This window comes from Canis lupus, chromosome 29 (genome assembly GCF_003254725.2).
Source record: "Canis lupus dingo isolate Sandy chromosome 29, ASM325472v2, whole genome shotgun sequence".
Lineage (NCBI taxonomy): Eukaryota > Metazoa > Chordata > Mammalia > Carnivora > Canidae > Canis > Canis lupus.
In genome coordinates, this window is record NC_064271.1 from 31,485,886 (window position 1) to 31,504,465 (window position 18,580).

The 18,580-nt window shown below is 35.4% G+C and overlaps 1 protein-coding gene across 19 annotated transcripts in view; it reads left to right on the forward strand.

The window, feature by feature from the left end:
- RALYL (RALY RNA binding protein like) overlaps nucleotides 1-18,580 on the forward strand; it is a 712,238-nt gene that overhangs the window by 476,526 nt on the left and 217,132 nt on the right. For 4 of the 19 annotated variants that reach the window (XM_049103900.1, XM_049103899.1, XM_025433670.3 and 1 more), the window contains 2 exons: nucleotides 2,490-2,575; nucleotides 5,483-5,542. The exons of 13 other annotated variants lie outside the window; for them this stretch is intronic. In XM_049103900.1, coding sequence (XP_048959857.1) covers nucleotides 2,490-2,575; nucleotides 5,483-5,542 — 146 coding nt within the window. The remainder of the gene's footprint in view (nucleotides 1-2,489; nucleotides 2,576-5,482; nucleotides 5,543-18,580) is intronic. 2 more of the 19 variants (XM_025433671.3, XM_035708405.2) reach the window with 1 other exon arrangement.

Here is an 18,580-nt window from a genome sequence, read left to right on the forward strand (position 1 = left end):
CCAATACACTAAGCACCACTGAATCACAGAAGAGGAAGCATCTGCTATGACTCAACATTTGCTTTTCTAAAAATTGAAGCATTGTGCTTGGATTGTGCAATAGATAACTACTAAACCAATGAGAAAATAAAGGTTTAGAGCCCAACACTCAAAAATTTCATTAGGGGCCTATTTTTTTAAATGCTAATAAGAACCTAATAAGAATGGTGGCATTATTTATATGTACTAATAGTTAAGAAATACATAAGTGACACAATACATAGGGTATTTTTACTTTAAAATCTGAAGTTTGCTTTGACATTGTAAGAGTTGTAGTTGTGTTACTGAGGGTAAAGGAAGGACAGTGAACTGAAATCCAAGGGAAGGTTGTAGCAAATGCAGAGGGATGTGGCTCCTAACCTAGTGAACTGAGATAGCATGTTTAAAGTGTGCATATGGGTGCATTTCATGTATTCCTAATCAGCTCAGATTCAGCTGGCACTGTCTTTTGCATGCACTTCACGTTCCTCAGGGGGAAAATCACACAGAAACAATCTCAAATTGTTCCTTCATATCAATTGGTTTGGTACAAGTTTACATTTTCAACACAATCATTACAGCAGAGCTGAGTATACTCGTGCCTAGAACAGTTGGGACAAGCATCACAAAGGTGGTGCCATGTGACCTGAGTCTTGAGACATGAACGAGTGTGTCCTAGCAGGAAACAGGGAAGAGAACTAGACAAATAGAACAGCATACATAGAGCTGACTAGGTGTGAAAGAGAATGTCATGTTTTAGAAATGGCCCAGTGTGTGATTTTCCTATATTAACCTGTTCTACTGGGTTTTTAAAAAAAAATACTCTTTTCCTCATAGTAATTGAACTAATTTGCCCCCCTTTTCTAGCACTTCATTTTTTATTTTATATAATTTGGGGAAAAGAAAAATGACTTGCTTTCATGTGATATCTAAAATCTTCATTGTACATGTGCTTTTATCTTTGTGTAATTCACCAGATAACAGGACAATGTATACATTTAATGCCTTCCTTCTAACAACTGAATATATAAATAGTCCTTTCAGGTCCAAAAATAAACATCATTCACATACTTGAACCAACTAAAATGGTAACTTTATGAATTCTCCAGATATAATCATGTCTTCATCTTGTCTGTATTCTGAAATATTAAAAACTTAAAGGCTAAAATTAATGTTAGTTAAAATTTTTAATTCAGCCAATTTTAAAGGTTGAATTTAACTTAGTTAATTACAAGCTAATAAAATATGTGTTCTTATATTACACAGACCCATTGGATCAGTTAAAATCACTTATTTAATACCTGCCATATGCATAATATGATCTTTGGGTCTATGATTCTGTTTCATTTCAATTCATATCTTATGATTTGCAGTGCTTCCTCCTGTACTGAATATTGTATTTACTGAAAATACTCCTGATGGAAGCACACTAAATGGAAAAAAAAAAAAAAAACCTTCCATGAAAAACAACAATATTATTTAATTCACTCAAATGATTGTGTTAATTGATTTTCCGATAGACACGGGCCTTGTTTTTCCACATGGATGATCAAATTTATTTTAGAGTCTAATCCTTTGAGGACACTGCAATCTAAGTTTTTCCATAACTTTCTGTTTTATATTGGTAAATATCTTTATTAGATGGAGCGGAGCAGTCACTTGAGATAGAGTATTGTAATAATGAAAAATGTGTTGCTTAATCAACAAAATCATCGAACCTATTCAAAATATGTGTAGTACATTGTCTCCTTCAGGGTCCTACAAAATGTTCTGAAGTGTTCTAAATACTTCTTTTATTTTCTGCAAAAATGCAGTAACGTTTTAGTGCCTAGGTATTTATCATCTCTCCCATGTCATCTTGAGGGCATTTGTTTCGGTGAAATCTCTAAGATGGTTGTAGTGACTCATATTCTCAAAGGACCATTATGTAAGTCTTTTGATTCTTATTTTCTTTTTTTTTTTAAGATTTTATTTATTTATTCGAGAGAGAGAGAGAGAGAGAGGCAGAGACACAAGCAGAGGGAGAAGCTCCCTGCATGGAGCCTGACATGGGACTCGATCCTGAGTCTCCAGGATCACGTCCTAGGCCGAAGGTGGTGCTAAACCACGGAGCCACCCAGGCCACCCTGATTCTTGTTTTCTGTTTCCATTTTCCCACTCACCCTTTTGCTTAATTCATTTACTGATTTTGCACATTCTGATACTTTAAGATGGGAACAAAATGAGAAAGATAATAAATTCATATAAGCTAATTTTACTACTCTTTATTGGGATCAATCAAATAAAAATATTAAAATGAATAAACAAGACTCTCTTTCATGTATTCAGCTCTTCCTTCCAAGTGCCATTGATTATAAGTGAGCTACTTCTCTATTCCTTATAGTTTTTATTTATTTTTTTTCAAACTTTAGAAAGAGTATCTGTAATGTAAGACAATCTTGGTAAAACTTCCTTTCTGTTTTAAATAATAGATCGTGTTCATCAATGTGGAATTTATTTGGAAGAGACCTTGGAATCCTGTTGTCTTAATAAGAAGGTTAGGGGACAAAATAACAAGGTACCAACAAAGCCAATTATATGTCCAATGATAAGATGCAAATAATTCATAAATTGCTAATATGAAGAACAGTTGTACTTTAAAAATATTATGTGTCATTATCACATTTAAATAATAGGAGAGATAGAATCAGTCTAAGTTCTATATATAGCCAAATATTAAACAATTGAGACACATCTAGAAAAAAGAGAAAGAAAGTAGATGGTGAAGTTCAAAGAGCTGGATTGTGAGGACCCAGGTTTTGGAGATAGCATCTGTTATTTCATATATTTTTTAATAAATTTATCAGTGAAGCTAAGTCAGAGAAATATGAATTCACAGGGGGAAAAAATGACATAGCTGCTTTTGAATGGTGTGATTGCCAAAATCCTTATCCTTATAAAAGTGATTTTTGAGGTTAAAAGGAAAAGAAATATAGCATCTGTAAGCATTTCACAGTTATAACATTTTTACAGGCAGGTTAAAGCACTGTTTGGAGAATTTCCACATGGCTGATATTTATTAAACCTAAAAGTTAAAATTACTTTCTTCAGTTTTATTGCAATGCAAACATTTTGTATTGTTTGTAAGGATAACTTTATAAAAGATTTAGAAATGATAAATGTGCTTCTGATCAACCACTACAGAAGGAGAGCCAAAGGGACTTTGGTTTCTGTCATACATAAAGTATGGCCTTCTGGATTACAAGGAGGGTTATCTTTTTCTACATGTCTCTCTTGAGATCAAATCTGGGACATTTTAGCCATCTCTGGTTAACTGAAACTATATATTATATTTTGGCTTTCTAAATCTTCGTGCTAGAGGAAAATTAAATTGTGCATTTTAATAAGAACAGTTTATTTTTGCCGTTAAGTAGTTAAGGGGAGTGTAAATTAAGAAGAGATACAATAAGATGCAAAAATAAAAAGTAAGACTTCCAAATTATCTGGTTATATCCCTAAGGAATTAAGCCTAGCCCCATTTAATTTAAGAAAGATTAATAGTGCACCTCCTAAGCTATAAATACTGGCATTCTTTTACCCTTATAGTCTAGTGTGGAAATGGCAAGGCCTTTAGCAGAGAGATGCTCCAGGTACTATGAAATCACAAAGTTTCCTTTAGTGGCTCTAACTCTCTTGGAGGAGGAACAGAGAGGAAAGATTAACCACAGAAAAACAAAGCACATGCAAGAGAAGCAATGCTGGAATCAGTGGAATGGGAAAATTCCGATTTTTTTTCATGTACATAAATCCAAAAATCTAAACAAGAGCAAAATATTAGCAAATTGAATGCAATGATCTAAAGAACAGATGATGTATAATGTTTCATGTTGAATTTATTCTAAAAATGCAAGTCTGGTGTAACACTTAAAAATGTTAATCTTGACACCACCACCCCCATCCATACCTCACACCATACAAAAAATTAATTTCAGTTATATTGGAGATCAAAATGTGAACATAATTAAACTTCAAGAAGTAATCAGAGGAGTATATTTTCACTATCTTGGTGAACACAAAGTTCTCTTAAAGGTTACAGAAATTAATAACCACAACAAGAAAATTTGAAAAATTGGACCTAATTAAAAATAAGAACTTGTGGTCATCAGATGTATCATTTAGAGAGTGAAAAGCAAGCCATAGTATGGAAGAGGATATTTGGTATGTCTATCTCTATCTTCATATCTATATATCTAATAAAGGATTCCTATCCAAAATTTTTCAAGAATTCCTACAAATCAAATTAGAGGGGGAAAAAAAAAACCCTGAAAAGTCAACAGAGAAATGGAAGAAAACTTGAAATAACACTTTAAAGAAAGAATATATAAATGAACAAAAACACAATGGTTAACAACCTCATTAATCACTAGGGAAATGCAAATTAAAACTATAGTGATATCCCAGTACACACCCACTAAAATGATTAAAATAAATGTACTGACAAACATTGGCAAGGATGTGGAACATTGAGAACTCCCATGCATTGCTGGTGGGAGTGTAAATTGATATAAGCACTTTGGAAAATATTATATAGCTACAATAATTAAAGCAAAGTCTTGGTCAAATCTATTAGGCTGATGATATATTATCTATGAATTAGTAATTCTATTCCTAGACATAAATCTGTACCCCATAAAAACAAATATATATGCTTACCAAATGAGTTATACAAATATATTCACAGTGTTATTTCCAGTTGCTCCAAATTAGAAACCACCCTAAAGTCCATCAACATTCGAATGGACAAGAAAAATTGTAGTGTATTGATATAACCAAATGCTCTTCAGTGATTAAAATGAATAGAATATTGTGGCCTCCACCAACATACTTAAATATCACAAACATAATTTTGAGTGCAAGAAACCAAATACAAGAGTACACAGGGCATGATTCTATTTATATAAAGTTTAAAAACAACCAATTTATAGTGTTATTAGTTGGTATGGTTGGTAACTTGAAGAAGTGACTGGGAAGAGACAGAAGGGGGCAATTTCTGGATCTTGGTGCTGATTACATAGCGTGTTCACTTTGAAGAATGTACCAACTCCACATTTAACTTCTGTACAGTTATTTGTGTATGTCATTTTTCCCAATAAATTCTATTCATATGAGTTTTACATAAAGAAGTATCAGTCTGGGCTTTTGGTGTTGTCTTTTTCCAGTCATTATCTTCCCAGCTGAAGTTGTCAACTTTTTTATGGGCAGAGACTAACTTGTACCTTGTGTGCAATCCATTGGTACCATTCCCATGGGCTTAATTAATCTAATGGAAGCTCTTAGATATTTTACGTGCAGAGAAACATAACAGGATTTTTGTTTTTAAAATGCTATTGCTATTCAGAGAAGTTTCGTATTTTTATCTAGTTAATGCTATTTGAGGCAAAGTAATGCATTCAGTGGACATACTATAACATTTCTTGTGTTCCAGTTCACCACAGATGATGACTATGATGGACATGGATACGGCATCTATTCCAAACTTTTTCTGGTAATACTTGCTCTGCCTCAAACACTGGGAAACCAAAAATGCAAAGTATGAGTCATTTATTTCGCTGGTTTGGATTGTAACAGATACAGCGTGGTTTAGGAGTGACCTATTGTGTCCTAATCCTCTAGGTGTATCAGTTGCAGCAATGGCGTGATTCTAAAATAGGCAGTTAAAGAGCCTACTTTGTACTCGGGAAGTGACTTCCTGAGAAAGGCAGCAGCTTATCTGGGTGCTCAGTTCTGCAGTGTAGATTTGAGTGAGCTTTGATGAAAGCTCAATTTAAAATCTATTTCTTCATCCCTCTCAATGTTCATGTAACCTATTTAATATTTTGTAGTATATCCCTTTCTGTAGTAAAGTACCTAGAAGTGAGTCTGTTTTTCTTTTCTTTTCTTTTCTTTTTTCTTTTCTTTTCTTTCTTTTCTTTCTTTTCTTTTCCTTTTCTTTTTTTCTTTTTTTTTTTTTGTGAGTCTGTTTTCTGCAGCTGTTTTTTTAGTTGGTAACCTAGAATAACGTGCTCAGCATTCTGTATAAGGAGCAAAAGTTTACATAAATGGATGAACAACTTTTATCCTCTTCTATAATTAGAGTTTAATCTTGGCCCTCTTACCTATGATCACGTGGAATGTTAACTGAAAATAAATTTTGTTGGTTCAACTGCATCACCACTCTTGAAGACTTTCAAGTAATAAGCTCTACTTTTATTAAGTCCAGTAAGATCTTCCATGTAATTATAAGTATCATCATACATTCTGCATGAGAAGCACCCATCCAATGTCATTGTACCACTAAATAATGAATCTGCAGTTGAAATTTACCCTTTTTTTCCATTTGCTTATTAGGCCATGTGGCGGTGTTTGCCCTGTATTAGTGGATCACTTAGCTGCAAGGCTCTTCTATCTTACTAGATTTCATTAAGAGTTACTATACTTCCATACAGGAATAGAAGAGAAATGTAAAAGTTATAATGGTGCACGTGCGCACATGTATGCACACACACACACACACACACACACACACACACACACAGAGGTGGGGGGGGAAATAATTCGGTCTACTAAAAAACTGAAGTATTGCATATCATGACCAATTCTTTAGCTAAAGGAGTAAAGAATTATTTTCCTAAGAATCAAAGAAGAGGGTATTGGTGGTTTATTTAGTTTTCCCTCATGGCATTAAGCCACATTAAGCACTATTTTTTTTTTTTTTGCAGCATAATGGCTATTAAGCAACTCTGTATATGCTTGCCTTTTGATGGATTATTTCTTAATTCACAATTTCACAATTCATGTAACGTTTTATTGAGCACCCACTAAGTACAGAGTATTGGGCACTATGGGAGATATAAAGCTAAGTATGAAACTGACTCTATCCTCATAATTAATCTTATGGGAAAGGCAGAGAGAAATATTTAATTTTAATTATAAAACAAATCACACTATAGTTTGTTATAGTAGCTTGTGGTGAATATTATAAATAAATTATTATGTAAGTATAGAAGAAGAAACAAATTCCAAATGAAGGTGCTAGAAGAAGCTTCAGGAGAAGCTTGTTTGAGGTAAATAGAATAGGAGGAAGGACCTTTCAAAAATAAACATCATAAACAAATGCTATTAATGTTCGGGTAGGTTTATACAACAACCTATATCTATGTGCCTTTCCCATATTATGGAGGGTGGTGGAAGCTTAAGACTATAAAAGAAGAAAAATTGAGGCCAGAGTTTGGAAGATCATAAATATCATGCTAAGAGGTTTATTTTTATTTTTTATTTATTTATTCATGGGAGACAGAGAGGGGGGTGGGGGGCAGAGGCACAGGCAGAGGGAGAAGCAGGCTCCATGCAGGGAGCCCGATATGGGACTCGATCCCAGGTCTCCGGGATCATGCCCTGGGCTGAAGGCGGTGCTAAACCACTGAACCACCAGGGCTGCCCATGCTAAGAGTTTTAGATGTTATTGTCATTTGGAAGCCAGTTAGCAAGGAACCAAAAATGTGAGGGCGTTAGGGCATTCTGGTGGCAATGTGAAAACTGGACTGACCAGGGGCACTGGGGTGGCTCAGTAGTTGAGCGTCTGCCTTTGACTCAGGTCGTGACCCTGGGTCCTGGGATCAAGTCCTACATCAGGCTGTCCACGGGGACCCTGCTTCTCCCTCTGCCTATGTGTCTGCCTCTCTCTCTGTATCTCTCATGAACAAATAAATAAAATCTTTTAAAAATCATATGGTTTTTATCTTTCATTTTGTTAATGTGGTGATTCATGATGATTAATTTGTGGATGTTCAGCCATTCTTGCATCCCTGGAATAATTCCTACTTGATCATTATGTTTGATCCTCCTAATGTATTATTGAATTCAGTTTGCTGATGTTTTGTTGAGGATTTTTGCATCTATTGGCCTGTAATCGTGTGTGTGTGTGTGTGTGTGTGTGTGTGTGATATCTTTGTCTGGGTTTAGTATCAGGATAACACTACCCCCTTGTAAAAATAAGTTTAAAAGCATGCTGTTCTCTTCGATTTTTTGAAGGGTTTGAGAAGGATAGGTATTGAATCTTTTTTGAATGTTTCATAGGGGCAGCCCAGGTGGCTCAGCGGTTTAGTGCTGCCTTCAGCCCAGGGCATGATCCTGGGGACCTGGGATCGAGTCCCATGTCAGGCTCCCTGCATGAAGCCTGCTTCTCCCTCTGCCTATGTCTCTCTCTCTCTCTCTCTCTCTCTCTCTGTGTGTGTGTGTGTCTCTCATGAATAAATAAATAAAATTTAAAAAAATGTTTCATAGAATTTACCAGTTAAGCTATCTAGTCCTGGACTTCTGTTTATTGGGAGATCTTATGTTTTTGTTGTCAGAGTTTACATCTCTTAATGAATCCTTTAACTTAAACTTATAGTTATTTTTACTATTTTTGTCTTTAACTCTTCATACTAGAAAGCTAGATTAATTCCAGTGAGATTTTTACTTTCATATGTTTTCTTGTTATTAATTAGTGACTTCTAAGCTTAAAAGAATCCCTTTAACATTTCTTTTCAGGCCAGTTTAAGAGTTATGAACTCTTCTAGCTTTTGCTTGTCTGGAAAACCTTTTATCTCTTCTTTATTCTACACAATAACTGTGCCAGGTAGAGAACTCTTAATTGCAAGTTTTTTGCTTTCAGTACTTAAATTTATCATACTACTCCCTTCTGGCTTGCAAAGTTTCTGCTGAGAAATCAACTGATAGTCCCTGGTACAGAACAAGTTGCTTTTTTCTTGCTGTTTAAGATTCTCTCTAACTTCTGACGTTTTAATTATAATGTATCTTTGTGTAAATTTGTGTTGTTTTAAGTCACTATCACTTTGCTAATATGTTACAGCAGTAATATGTGACTAATAAAGATTTTTGTACCTAGCAGTAGAGTGTAGCTGTAACACATATCTAAAAATCAGAAAGTAGTTTTGGAATTGGGTAATGGTTAAAGGCTGGAGGAATTTTGAATATGATTTAAAAAAAGCCTGGATTACTTTTCACAGACTGTTAGTAGAGAATGGATGTTTAAGGACACAGAAGAAAGTGAGGAGCACGTAGAAAAAAAATCTACATTGCCTTAGGGAATACTTAACTCATGATAAGCAGACTGTTGGTAGAAAGGACATTAAATGTTAAGTTGAGGGATACTGGTGAGGACTCCAAAGGAAATAAGGAATATGTTATTGAAAACCTGGAAAGGAGTTATTTGTTATGTAATGGTAGAAAGCTTGCTAAGTTATGTCCTACAGTTTTGTGGAAAGCAGATGAACTGTTATGTGGTACCTGTAATGCAGTTATGTGGTGAGTGATAAATTGGGATATTTAGCTGAGGAAATTTACAAGCAATACATTGAAGTATGACCTGATTTATTCTTGCTGTTTGTAGTAAAATGTGAGGAGAAAGAGATAAATTCAGGAAATAACTGTTAACCAAAAAGGAACTAGGATTTGATAATGTGAGGAATTCTCCATCTATCCAGACTGCAAAAGATGCCAAAATAAGGAGATTTGCTGTCAGGAAAGCATGCTCCAGAGATGTTACAGAGTGTGACTGGCCAATCTATTGTTAACGCTTTGAAAGGATAAAAAGGTCGGCGTGTTCAGTCACACAGAGGTGACTGAAGAGATAGGCCTGTGTCTCATGGACCCTCTCAGCCATGTTAGCGGAAGCCAGGAATAGAGAATTCTCCAAAAGAATTGTGAAGGATCTGCTTGTCTAATGGAGTGAACCACAGGGTTCTTGAGGGTGTTATACAAGCAGAAATACTGCCATCTTAACTGGAAAGTATAGAGAAAGGACAAAATAAAGACTGATGGACTCAACAAAGTTCTACAGACAGGAAATATAGTATGACAAAACTCCTCTACTATTAACTTGTACTATTCTCAAGGGAAAAACAAAACAACATAGATGACTCTGAGGGCAGAATGTAGGCCCAGAAGATAGAGCCATGGGGTCCAGAGGCCAGGGCTATGGTCCTGGAGTGAGGAACCAAGAGCCACAAGGGACTATCCCCCCATCCTTGAAACATCATAGAGTTTTTTTCAGTGGGATTTCTGAGGTGATAAGATTTTGAACTTTGAGTCTTTACTAAAATGTATTGAGACTTTATTTATGAGGAATGGACATGACTCTTTGGGAGCTAGGGAGTAGACTGTGATGGAGAGAATAATGACTTTCCTAAGATATCCACGTCTTAATCCCCAGAATTTGTATGTACATGTTACTTTATATGGCAGAAGGGATTGCGCGGATATGATTAAATTAAGGATCTTAAAATGCTGGTATTATCTTGGATTTTCTGAATGGTCCAGTGGTAAGAACAAGTATCTTTGTAAGAGCCAGGCATGTCAAAGGAAGAAAAAGACGTGTCAATGGAACCAGTGGTTAGAGTGACATACTTTTAAGGTGGACAGGGCCATGAGATGAGGAAGACAAGCAGCTCTGGAAGATGGAAAAGACAAATGGTTCTCCTCTGAATTCTTCAGAAATGATGTTACCAGACCCTTGCATTATTTTAAACTTCTAACTTCCTAAATTATGAGAATAAATTCATCCTATTTTAGGGATGCCTGGGTGGCTCAGCGGTTGAGCATCTGCCTTCAGCTCAGGGCATGATCCAGGGGTCACGGGTTGAAGTCCCACATCGGGCTCCCTGTAGGGAGCCTATTTGTCACTCTGCCTATGTCTCTGTCTCTGTGTGTGTGTGTGTGTGTGTGTGTGTGTGTGTCTCTTACAAATAAATAAATAAAATCTGAAAAAAAAAATTGTGCAATTTTAAACCACTAAGTTTATGGTAATTTGTTAGAGCCAAAACAGAAAACTAATACATTCCTTCATTTATAAATATTTGGAGAAGAGCTAGTATATTTCAGACGCAAGTTGGCTGCTAGGAACATAGTAACAAATGAAGTAGATATAGTGGATTCTACTTTTACATGTTTGTAATCTGGCCAGAAACAGTGGAAGAGAAGTGTGATTTTTTCCACATGCTTGCTTTGATATGCATGATTCGTGGACATCTACATCCATACATTTCATAATAACAGCTAATGGATATGCCGGTCACTGTTCTAAGCACTATTTATACATTAACTCATTTATTTCTTATAATAATCCTGGGATAGTGTTATAGATGAGGAAACCTCTATAGATGAAGAAACTGGGTATGGATATGTAAAGCAACTTGCCCAAGCTCATGCACCTGGATGACAGAACTGAAATCCAAATAAATAAGCCAGCCTGGCTCCAAATCTGGAGCCTTAAAACACTTTTTTAGCAACTCTAGAATCTGAATCTGTCATTGTGCATAGTTTGATCCATAAATATAAATTTGACGCTTGTAAAGCAAATAAGAAACAGTGGCATAGAAGTCAAGGAACAGAGTTTTCGAGAAAAAGATAATAATTAACATTGTAGGATGTTGAGTAATGTCAAGTGGAATGACTATTAACCAGGAATGCCTTGATTTGGTGTTCTCGTTATAAAAAAATTCCTGTTACCATTTTCGGAAGTTGTATTTATTAACCATTATTTCTCAGAATGTGGCAGGCCTTTGCACTGAGCAATTTATTAGTTTCAGCTGCTTCAGTATATTCGGACAGCTGTCACTAACCCATTGAGACCATGGGCTCCAACTCACATACATATATATCTTGGCCTCATTCCTATGATGTCCTCCAGCATAGATATATTTTGCTTTGCTTCCACTGAAATTTCTCAAAATGTCTTGTCCAGTGATGTGCATGAAATTAGCTCCTTCAGATACCTACTGACATACTACACAGCTTTCTGTCATCTTTCAGTGACACTTCTGCAAAACTCAAACCAGCTTTTACAGCGTCAGGGTACCATATACATTTATCCTGTTAGATATGGACAGATATTTTTAACTAGCATTTGCATTAAACATTATTTTTAAGAACCTTTGGATTCACATAATATCTACTAGTGAATAACATTTCAAGATTAAAACCATGGTTATTTTATCTTCCTCTGCCCCCTTCTAGCTCATGCAAGTACATGCTTAATAAGTATGGAATGGAGTAATGAGGCATAGAATTCTATTAACTATTATTGTCTTACTTTGAGTAATGAACAACTGTTTGGAGTATTATTACAACTTGGTAACAAAGTTAACACAAGAATAACTTCTATCAGCATTATTTGTTGAATACCAATTGTGTACCATCATCCACTTTATACATCCACATAGTGCAAGCTTCCCACCAATCTTGGTCTAGCTCTCACTAATAACCTGTGGTCACTTGGGACTCTCGTCTTTCAGCACTTCTTGCACAGCTCTCGTCCACAGAGCTTAGAGAAGAATGAATCAACTTCCTGTCAAGGGCTGTTTTTTTAATACACTGTCATAGGACCATACATCTACTTTCAGAGCACCTATTTTTGAACTTACAGAATATATTTTTTTATGTTATCACTCAGTTATTGTCTGTACCCCTCACTAAAATAAAAACTATACCAATTGTGTCTATCTTTGCTCACCATCACATTACCCACATGGCACAGTCTGAGTGCATGAAGTATATATATATTAGAGATATGAAAAAAAATGAAAGTCAATTTCATTTTAGTGAGGAATCATACATAGAATCTTAAATTTTATAATAAAAATTGGATTAATATGATTAATCTGGTGGGAACAAAGGTATTTGTGCTACTGGAAGCACATACCATAAACTCCCCCCAAAATAGTAAAACATTTTTTTTCTCATTGAATCAAGATAAAGTGGTTGCAAGCTGAAATCCCAGCTCCCTCTCTGCTATGCTACTTTCTTACAAACATTTCTTTAAGTAGTCTTAGAAGTTGGGAACCAAAGGCTTTTGAAATTGAATAATCACCTTTTCACATGCTGTATTTGTGTTCATATTTTGTGAGCCCCCTAATGACTCATTTATGTATTTACTGCACAGTCCAGGTGGGTTTTCTAAAGCTTTCCAAGACAGGGTTTAAAGATAACTTGAGATTTAGTGTTCATCAAACTAAAGGAGACAGTTTGGAAAATAAAATTTGAGACTCTTTTTTCCACTTACAGTCCTGTTTCTGTATCTAAGGCCATTTAAGTAAACATCTAAAAATGGTTTTTATAACAGTAAGAGAATCATGAATTTCATTTACATATTTACTGTTCACATACTGCTGTGCTGGTAAAGGCAAATGCAGAGTTTATTCAAATAGTTGTCTTTGAACACATATGTGAGGTCAAAGACTATCCAGGTGGTTCTGAGCTCTTTAGCAGACACAAATACACACAGAATGAGGATTGGAGCTGGATTCCTGAAATACCCGTGGGCTATGTAATGCTAAATTATACCTGAAAATTCAATCTATTCAACTCAGCAGGCTGAAGTCGCTCATCAATGTGATAATTATAACTAAATATGAACAGGAAAGAAATTAGGAGAACAGGACTGCTGTGTATACCACTTTTGTAGACAGGCTGAAATGAATTCTATTAATATATACTTAAGATATTTTATGCACATTTTACATTGGAAATTATTAGAAATTTTGAAGTAACTTTTGATGTTATCATCAGAAATAAATATATGCTGAACATGATTCATAAATAGAAATTCATATTTAGCCAAAAAGTCTTAAAAGTCCGTAAATAATCACACATCTTAGTATTGCTCTCTGTTCATTTTAGATACTACATTTTTAAAACACAAACCATAATAAAATCTAGACCAATATTTTTAAGATTGTGTGTGTGGTGTGTACACTTAACTTTATGACTTAATTTTATCTTTTTTTTAAAGATTTATTTATTTATTTATTTAAGACAGAGCACAAAAGTGAGGTGGAGGGAGGAGAGGCAAGGAAGGAGAAGGGTCAGAGGCTGAGGGAGAAGCAGACTCCCTGCTGAGCAGGGAGCCTGATGCAGGGCTGGATCTCAAGACCCTGAAATCATGACCCAAGGTAAAGGCAGATGCTTAACTCACTGAGCCACCCAGGTGCCCCTAATCTTACCTATTTTTTATTTGAAATTTCCCCCAGGTCATTCTAACCCACTTGATTCATTTCCTTGAAGAACATTCTCCAAATCCATACTGGATCTTAAGTTAATATGCATATATCATATGCATTTATTAGGCTTCTGTGTTGCCTTTACATTAGTATCTTTAGAATCCTTGTTCATGCATCTCTAGAATCTTTTATTTGGAGTCCTAGAATGGGTATCACAATGCATACCATATTGAAATCCTATGTGTCAAATTTATTCTCCCATTATTTCACACAATAAAAGCAGGTATATCTTCCAAAAGAATAGCAGTAGGTCCAGCAATTCAAATTGAAGTAAAATTCTAGATAATGTGCTCTGTTTTCTACTTTTTCTGAATTTGATTTCATCGTCTGACATTTATTCATTTAAGATGAGTAATACTAGTATCATAATACTATCATGAATTGGGCACGGCTTTTGCAATTCACAAACGTAGATGCAGATTTCAGCTCTATTTCTCACGAGCTTTATGAACTGAACCTCACTTGAACCTCAGTTTTCCTATCTACAAAATGAGATAACAATTCCTTTCTCACATAACTGTTTCAAGATTAAATAAGACAACGTAAGTAAAATCCTTGGCACTAAACACATAATAATTGTTGATATGTTTTCATTTGGCTCTGTAATTAATCAATGAACTATTTTCATTTAAAAGATCTAATATGTATTTATATTGCTTGCACTATGAAACGAATTTTGGTTAACTGTAGAGGTGATGATGTGAAATTAAAATATGTGGTCCTAACCACAATGTCGTAGATACTCTTTAAAGCAAGGCAACGTACAATAAAATGCTAAATCCTGCGATTCAGCATAATGTACTTTTTTTTAGCATAATTTACTTATCCTCTGCCTCATACTAATAAGAATTTAAGGTGACTTACCCCCTACTTATGCTTCACTACCGCATATATCCAATAGACTATAATTTTATATACATAAAAGATAGCAGAAGAAAAAATAGAAAGAGAAAACCAAATGTTTTAGTTCAGAGGCAAGTTTGATGGAAGAAGTTGATGGAGACAAGAACCAACCAGAAAAAAAGAAAAAGGCAATATGCTGGGTAATCAGCAATTTGTGCAAAAGCACTTATAGCACTTTATTTCTCCATGGACATTTCTACATTTTGCATTCATCTGCCTCACATCACCACCATTACCCTGCATTTTCTCTGCTCCTTTAAGGATCTTCCCCAACTACAGTCTGGCCACTGAAGGTTCATCCTCCAAGCACTGTAGACACTAGCTCTCCAACTCACAATTCTGTGGTTTTTAATCGGTAGATAGATGGGTAAATAGGTGGTGAGAGATAGGTAGATACATAGGTATATAAATAAAGAAAAGGAGAGATATATATTTCTAATTTTGTTAATTCTATTATAGTGAAATTCCACACATAATTTTCATGTACATAATAACTATTGTGATTTTAAGGATGCTTTAATGTCTCACCACGATTCTTTGTCAACTCAGTAGTATCCTTCCATCTCTGGACACAGTGGAGATGCTAGGTCTGAGACAAAGTTAAGGAAGTCTTTTTCATAAATAAAACACCCCTAGGGAACATGGTTCAGCAGTTCCCCCACATCATGCCCACATCCAATAAACTCTATTATTGTGTTCACTTGTCTGTGAGGTAATTTGTTACGGATATACTACTCTTTATGTGGCTGTAACCCTAAGAGACTTGGTACATTTTAGGTCTAGGATTGCTACATTTTTAGTGTGTAACAGTCAACATTTTCTAAGATATGTTGAAGTGAAATAGACTATGTACACAGGCACATATACCTTATTTCATATTTCTAGTTATAATCTGTAGAAAACTCAAAACTAATCTAATTGTATGTTATAGCCTTTTAAAAAAAAAAGTCATTTAGGAGCCATTAAATATTTGGGCCCATTCAAAGGATGTGATTAAAAAGATAGAATGCCATTATCCTTGACATCATGCAAATAGATTTATCCAAATATGAATGGGAAAATAAGACCACTAAGAAGATAAAACTAAGTATGAAAAATCAAATTTAGGCTAAGGCAAAAGAACAATGAAACTAAGAGAAGGTAGAATGGGAACCATACAAAGAAAGGGAATTAAACAAAAGCAAGGATGCTCAACAACAATGACCAGTAAGGAGATTCAGTGAAAATAAAATCAATTGTTGTATGAGTGATAAAGGAGAAACATTTAAAGTTGAATACTTTAAAGTATTAAATATTTCTTTTAGAATTCAATGATTTTAAAGACTTCTTTGATATTAGAGCATTAGGAACTGGAGAAAGTCCAAATAAATGAATAAAGACTTAATAATAAAATCCAATTCTTGTTTACAAAAAATCTTAGAAAAGTCTTTTCCAGATACATAAAAATATTTAGTGAACCAAACTGAGGAATATACAGTTGACTTGTTTGTGAAGTACAAATAGTCAAGTATAAAGCAGCATCATTCTGGAAATTTTCTCACTCATCTGAACCAATATTACAAGTGAAAACTTGGACGGAAAATTAGGAAATTTTATATTTTCTCTGATTATAAAAGAACAATGATTAAATCTGATGGTAAAATGAGGTGCTAGGTAAAATGACAAGATTTTTTAATATGTCAGCCACTCAATATTTTAATTAATAACTCTTTTTTTAGATTATCCACTAATGAGAAGGTACTTGACTCTGGGCAAACAGGTATGGATCCAGTTCCAGGACATTAGGCAAGACAGTAAATCACTTACCTTAGACATGCACAGAAAATACAGATGCATTTTCTTAAATTGCCAAAAAGATGGATCAGTGATTGTGCTGGGGTTGAAAATATTTGGGTGATATCCCTGAAATATCTGAGCAAAGGTCTTTTGTCAAGAATTTACAGGGACTGCACCAACAAGGAGATGTTTTAGTAAAGAAGGCAGTGCTCAGAGCTAAGCTGAGAAAAGGAGGAGTTCCCTCAGGGGCAGCTGATGTGCTAATGAGGGAAAGGTAGAGAAGGTCCACATCTGAACTTTGTGCCGCAGAGTGACAAGAGTGACAGAAGAGAAAGGTCAACTACAGGTAACTTTCTGTGCGAACCTGAGAAAAACTGACCAAAGGGAAGTTGAGCTATCACTCAGATCAATTAAAGAAATAATTTTGGACTCGGGTGTTCAGAGGGAAAAAGCTCTAGGCTACCTCTGGGGAGTCCTGGATGGAAGCCCCTGCTGTGAGTACCTGGTTCAAGTAGCCCCAGGACCTGCCCCTTCAGTTTTCCATCCAGCAAACTTGTAAAAGCTCACTGTGGTAGACCAGACATCTGTAAATGGGGAATTTTGGCAACTTCACACCTTACACCTTTTCAGTTTTAACATTTTTATTGTTCTAGCAAGTCTCTGAAATGTAAGCATCATGCAGTTCAAGTTAAATAGTGCTACACAGTCCACCTACTAAGTCTTGATAAAATTATTTGAAGTTCTGTCAAAATTAACACATATTGTTAATTTTTATGTATTTTTTCTTCCAAGTTCTTATTTAAATTCTAGTTAGTTAATATACAGTGTAACATTAGTTTTGGGTGTAGGACTTAGTGACTCATGACTTACGTACATACTGTAATTTTTAAACTAGTAAGGATGTCAGAACTCTGGATGGACTAATCATTTGATACTCTGGGTAGTCTTTAAATGTTCTTGCAGTGTTCTATGTGGAAGAAAGGATGATAAGGGCTGGGGCAGCGGGAGGAGAGGTGGGTCATGTGATGTCTGAGAAGGGGAAGTCACGCCTCCTGCAGAATCGAGCTGACCTCTGCCATCCCAAGGAGTCCATGGTGCTTCTCACCGTGAGCGTCCCCACCAGCAGCCTGTGGTTAACCGCACTCATCCCTCTTGGAAGTTAGTTGAGCACAACTAGCTGTTATGGAAATATCCCTCTGTGGGTCTTCATCCCTTGTGGCCTAAACAGCTACCAGAAAGCATCGCTTCAACCTTACATGGCACTGGCTCAAGAGAAATATCAACCAGTTCAAAGCAGGGCATTGCCTCTTGTTCTCTGTGAGGTTTCAGTCAGAACACTTAATCTCTCAGCCTTATCTTACTGCAACATTAAAAAAAGGGCAAAAAAACCCAAAATAATAATAAGAGGAGGAGGAATCCATCATGGGATTGTTTTTAGTATTCAGTGAGTGATACTGTAAAACTCTTAGAGAACAACCTAGCACCTAATGCACACTCCCTGGATGAATGTTAGTTCTCCTTAAGCCGCAGTGTTTGTTCTCTGTGATGAGTTCCAGCAAACATCAATTTTTTTTTTGATTTCAGTTTATTATTAGGGAAATTATAATGATACTTTTACATAAGTCTTCTCCAGCAGCTACCCAGTGCATTGTCCCTTCATTCAGTCCTAAAGTCAAATTGGTCTATTTTTCAATAAAGCAATCTCAACACAACTACCGAAGTCACATAGTGTCCCTGAATATTATTACCTGCACCTGCCCTCATTTGGGAAAAGCTTACTCATTTTTAAAAGGAAGGCAGGGATA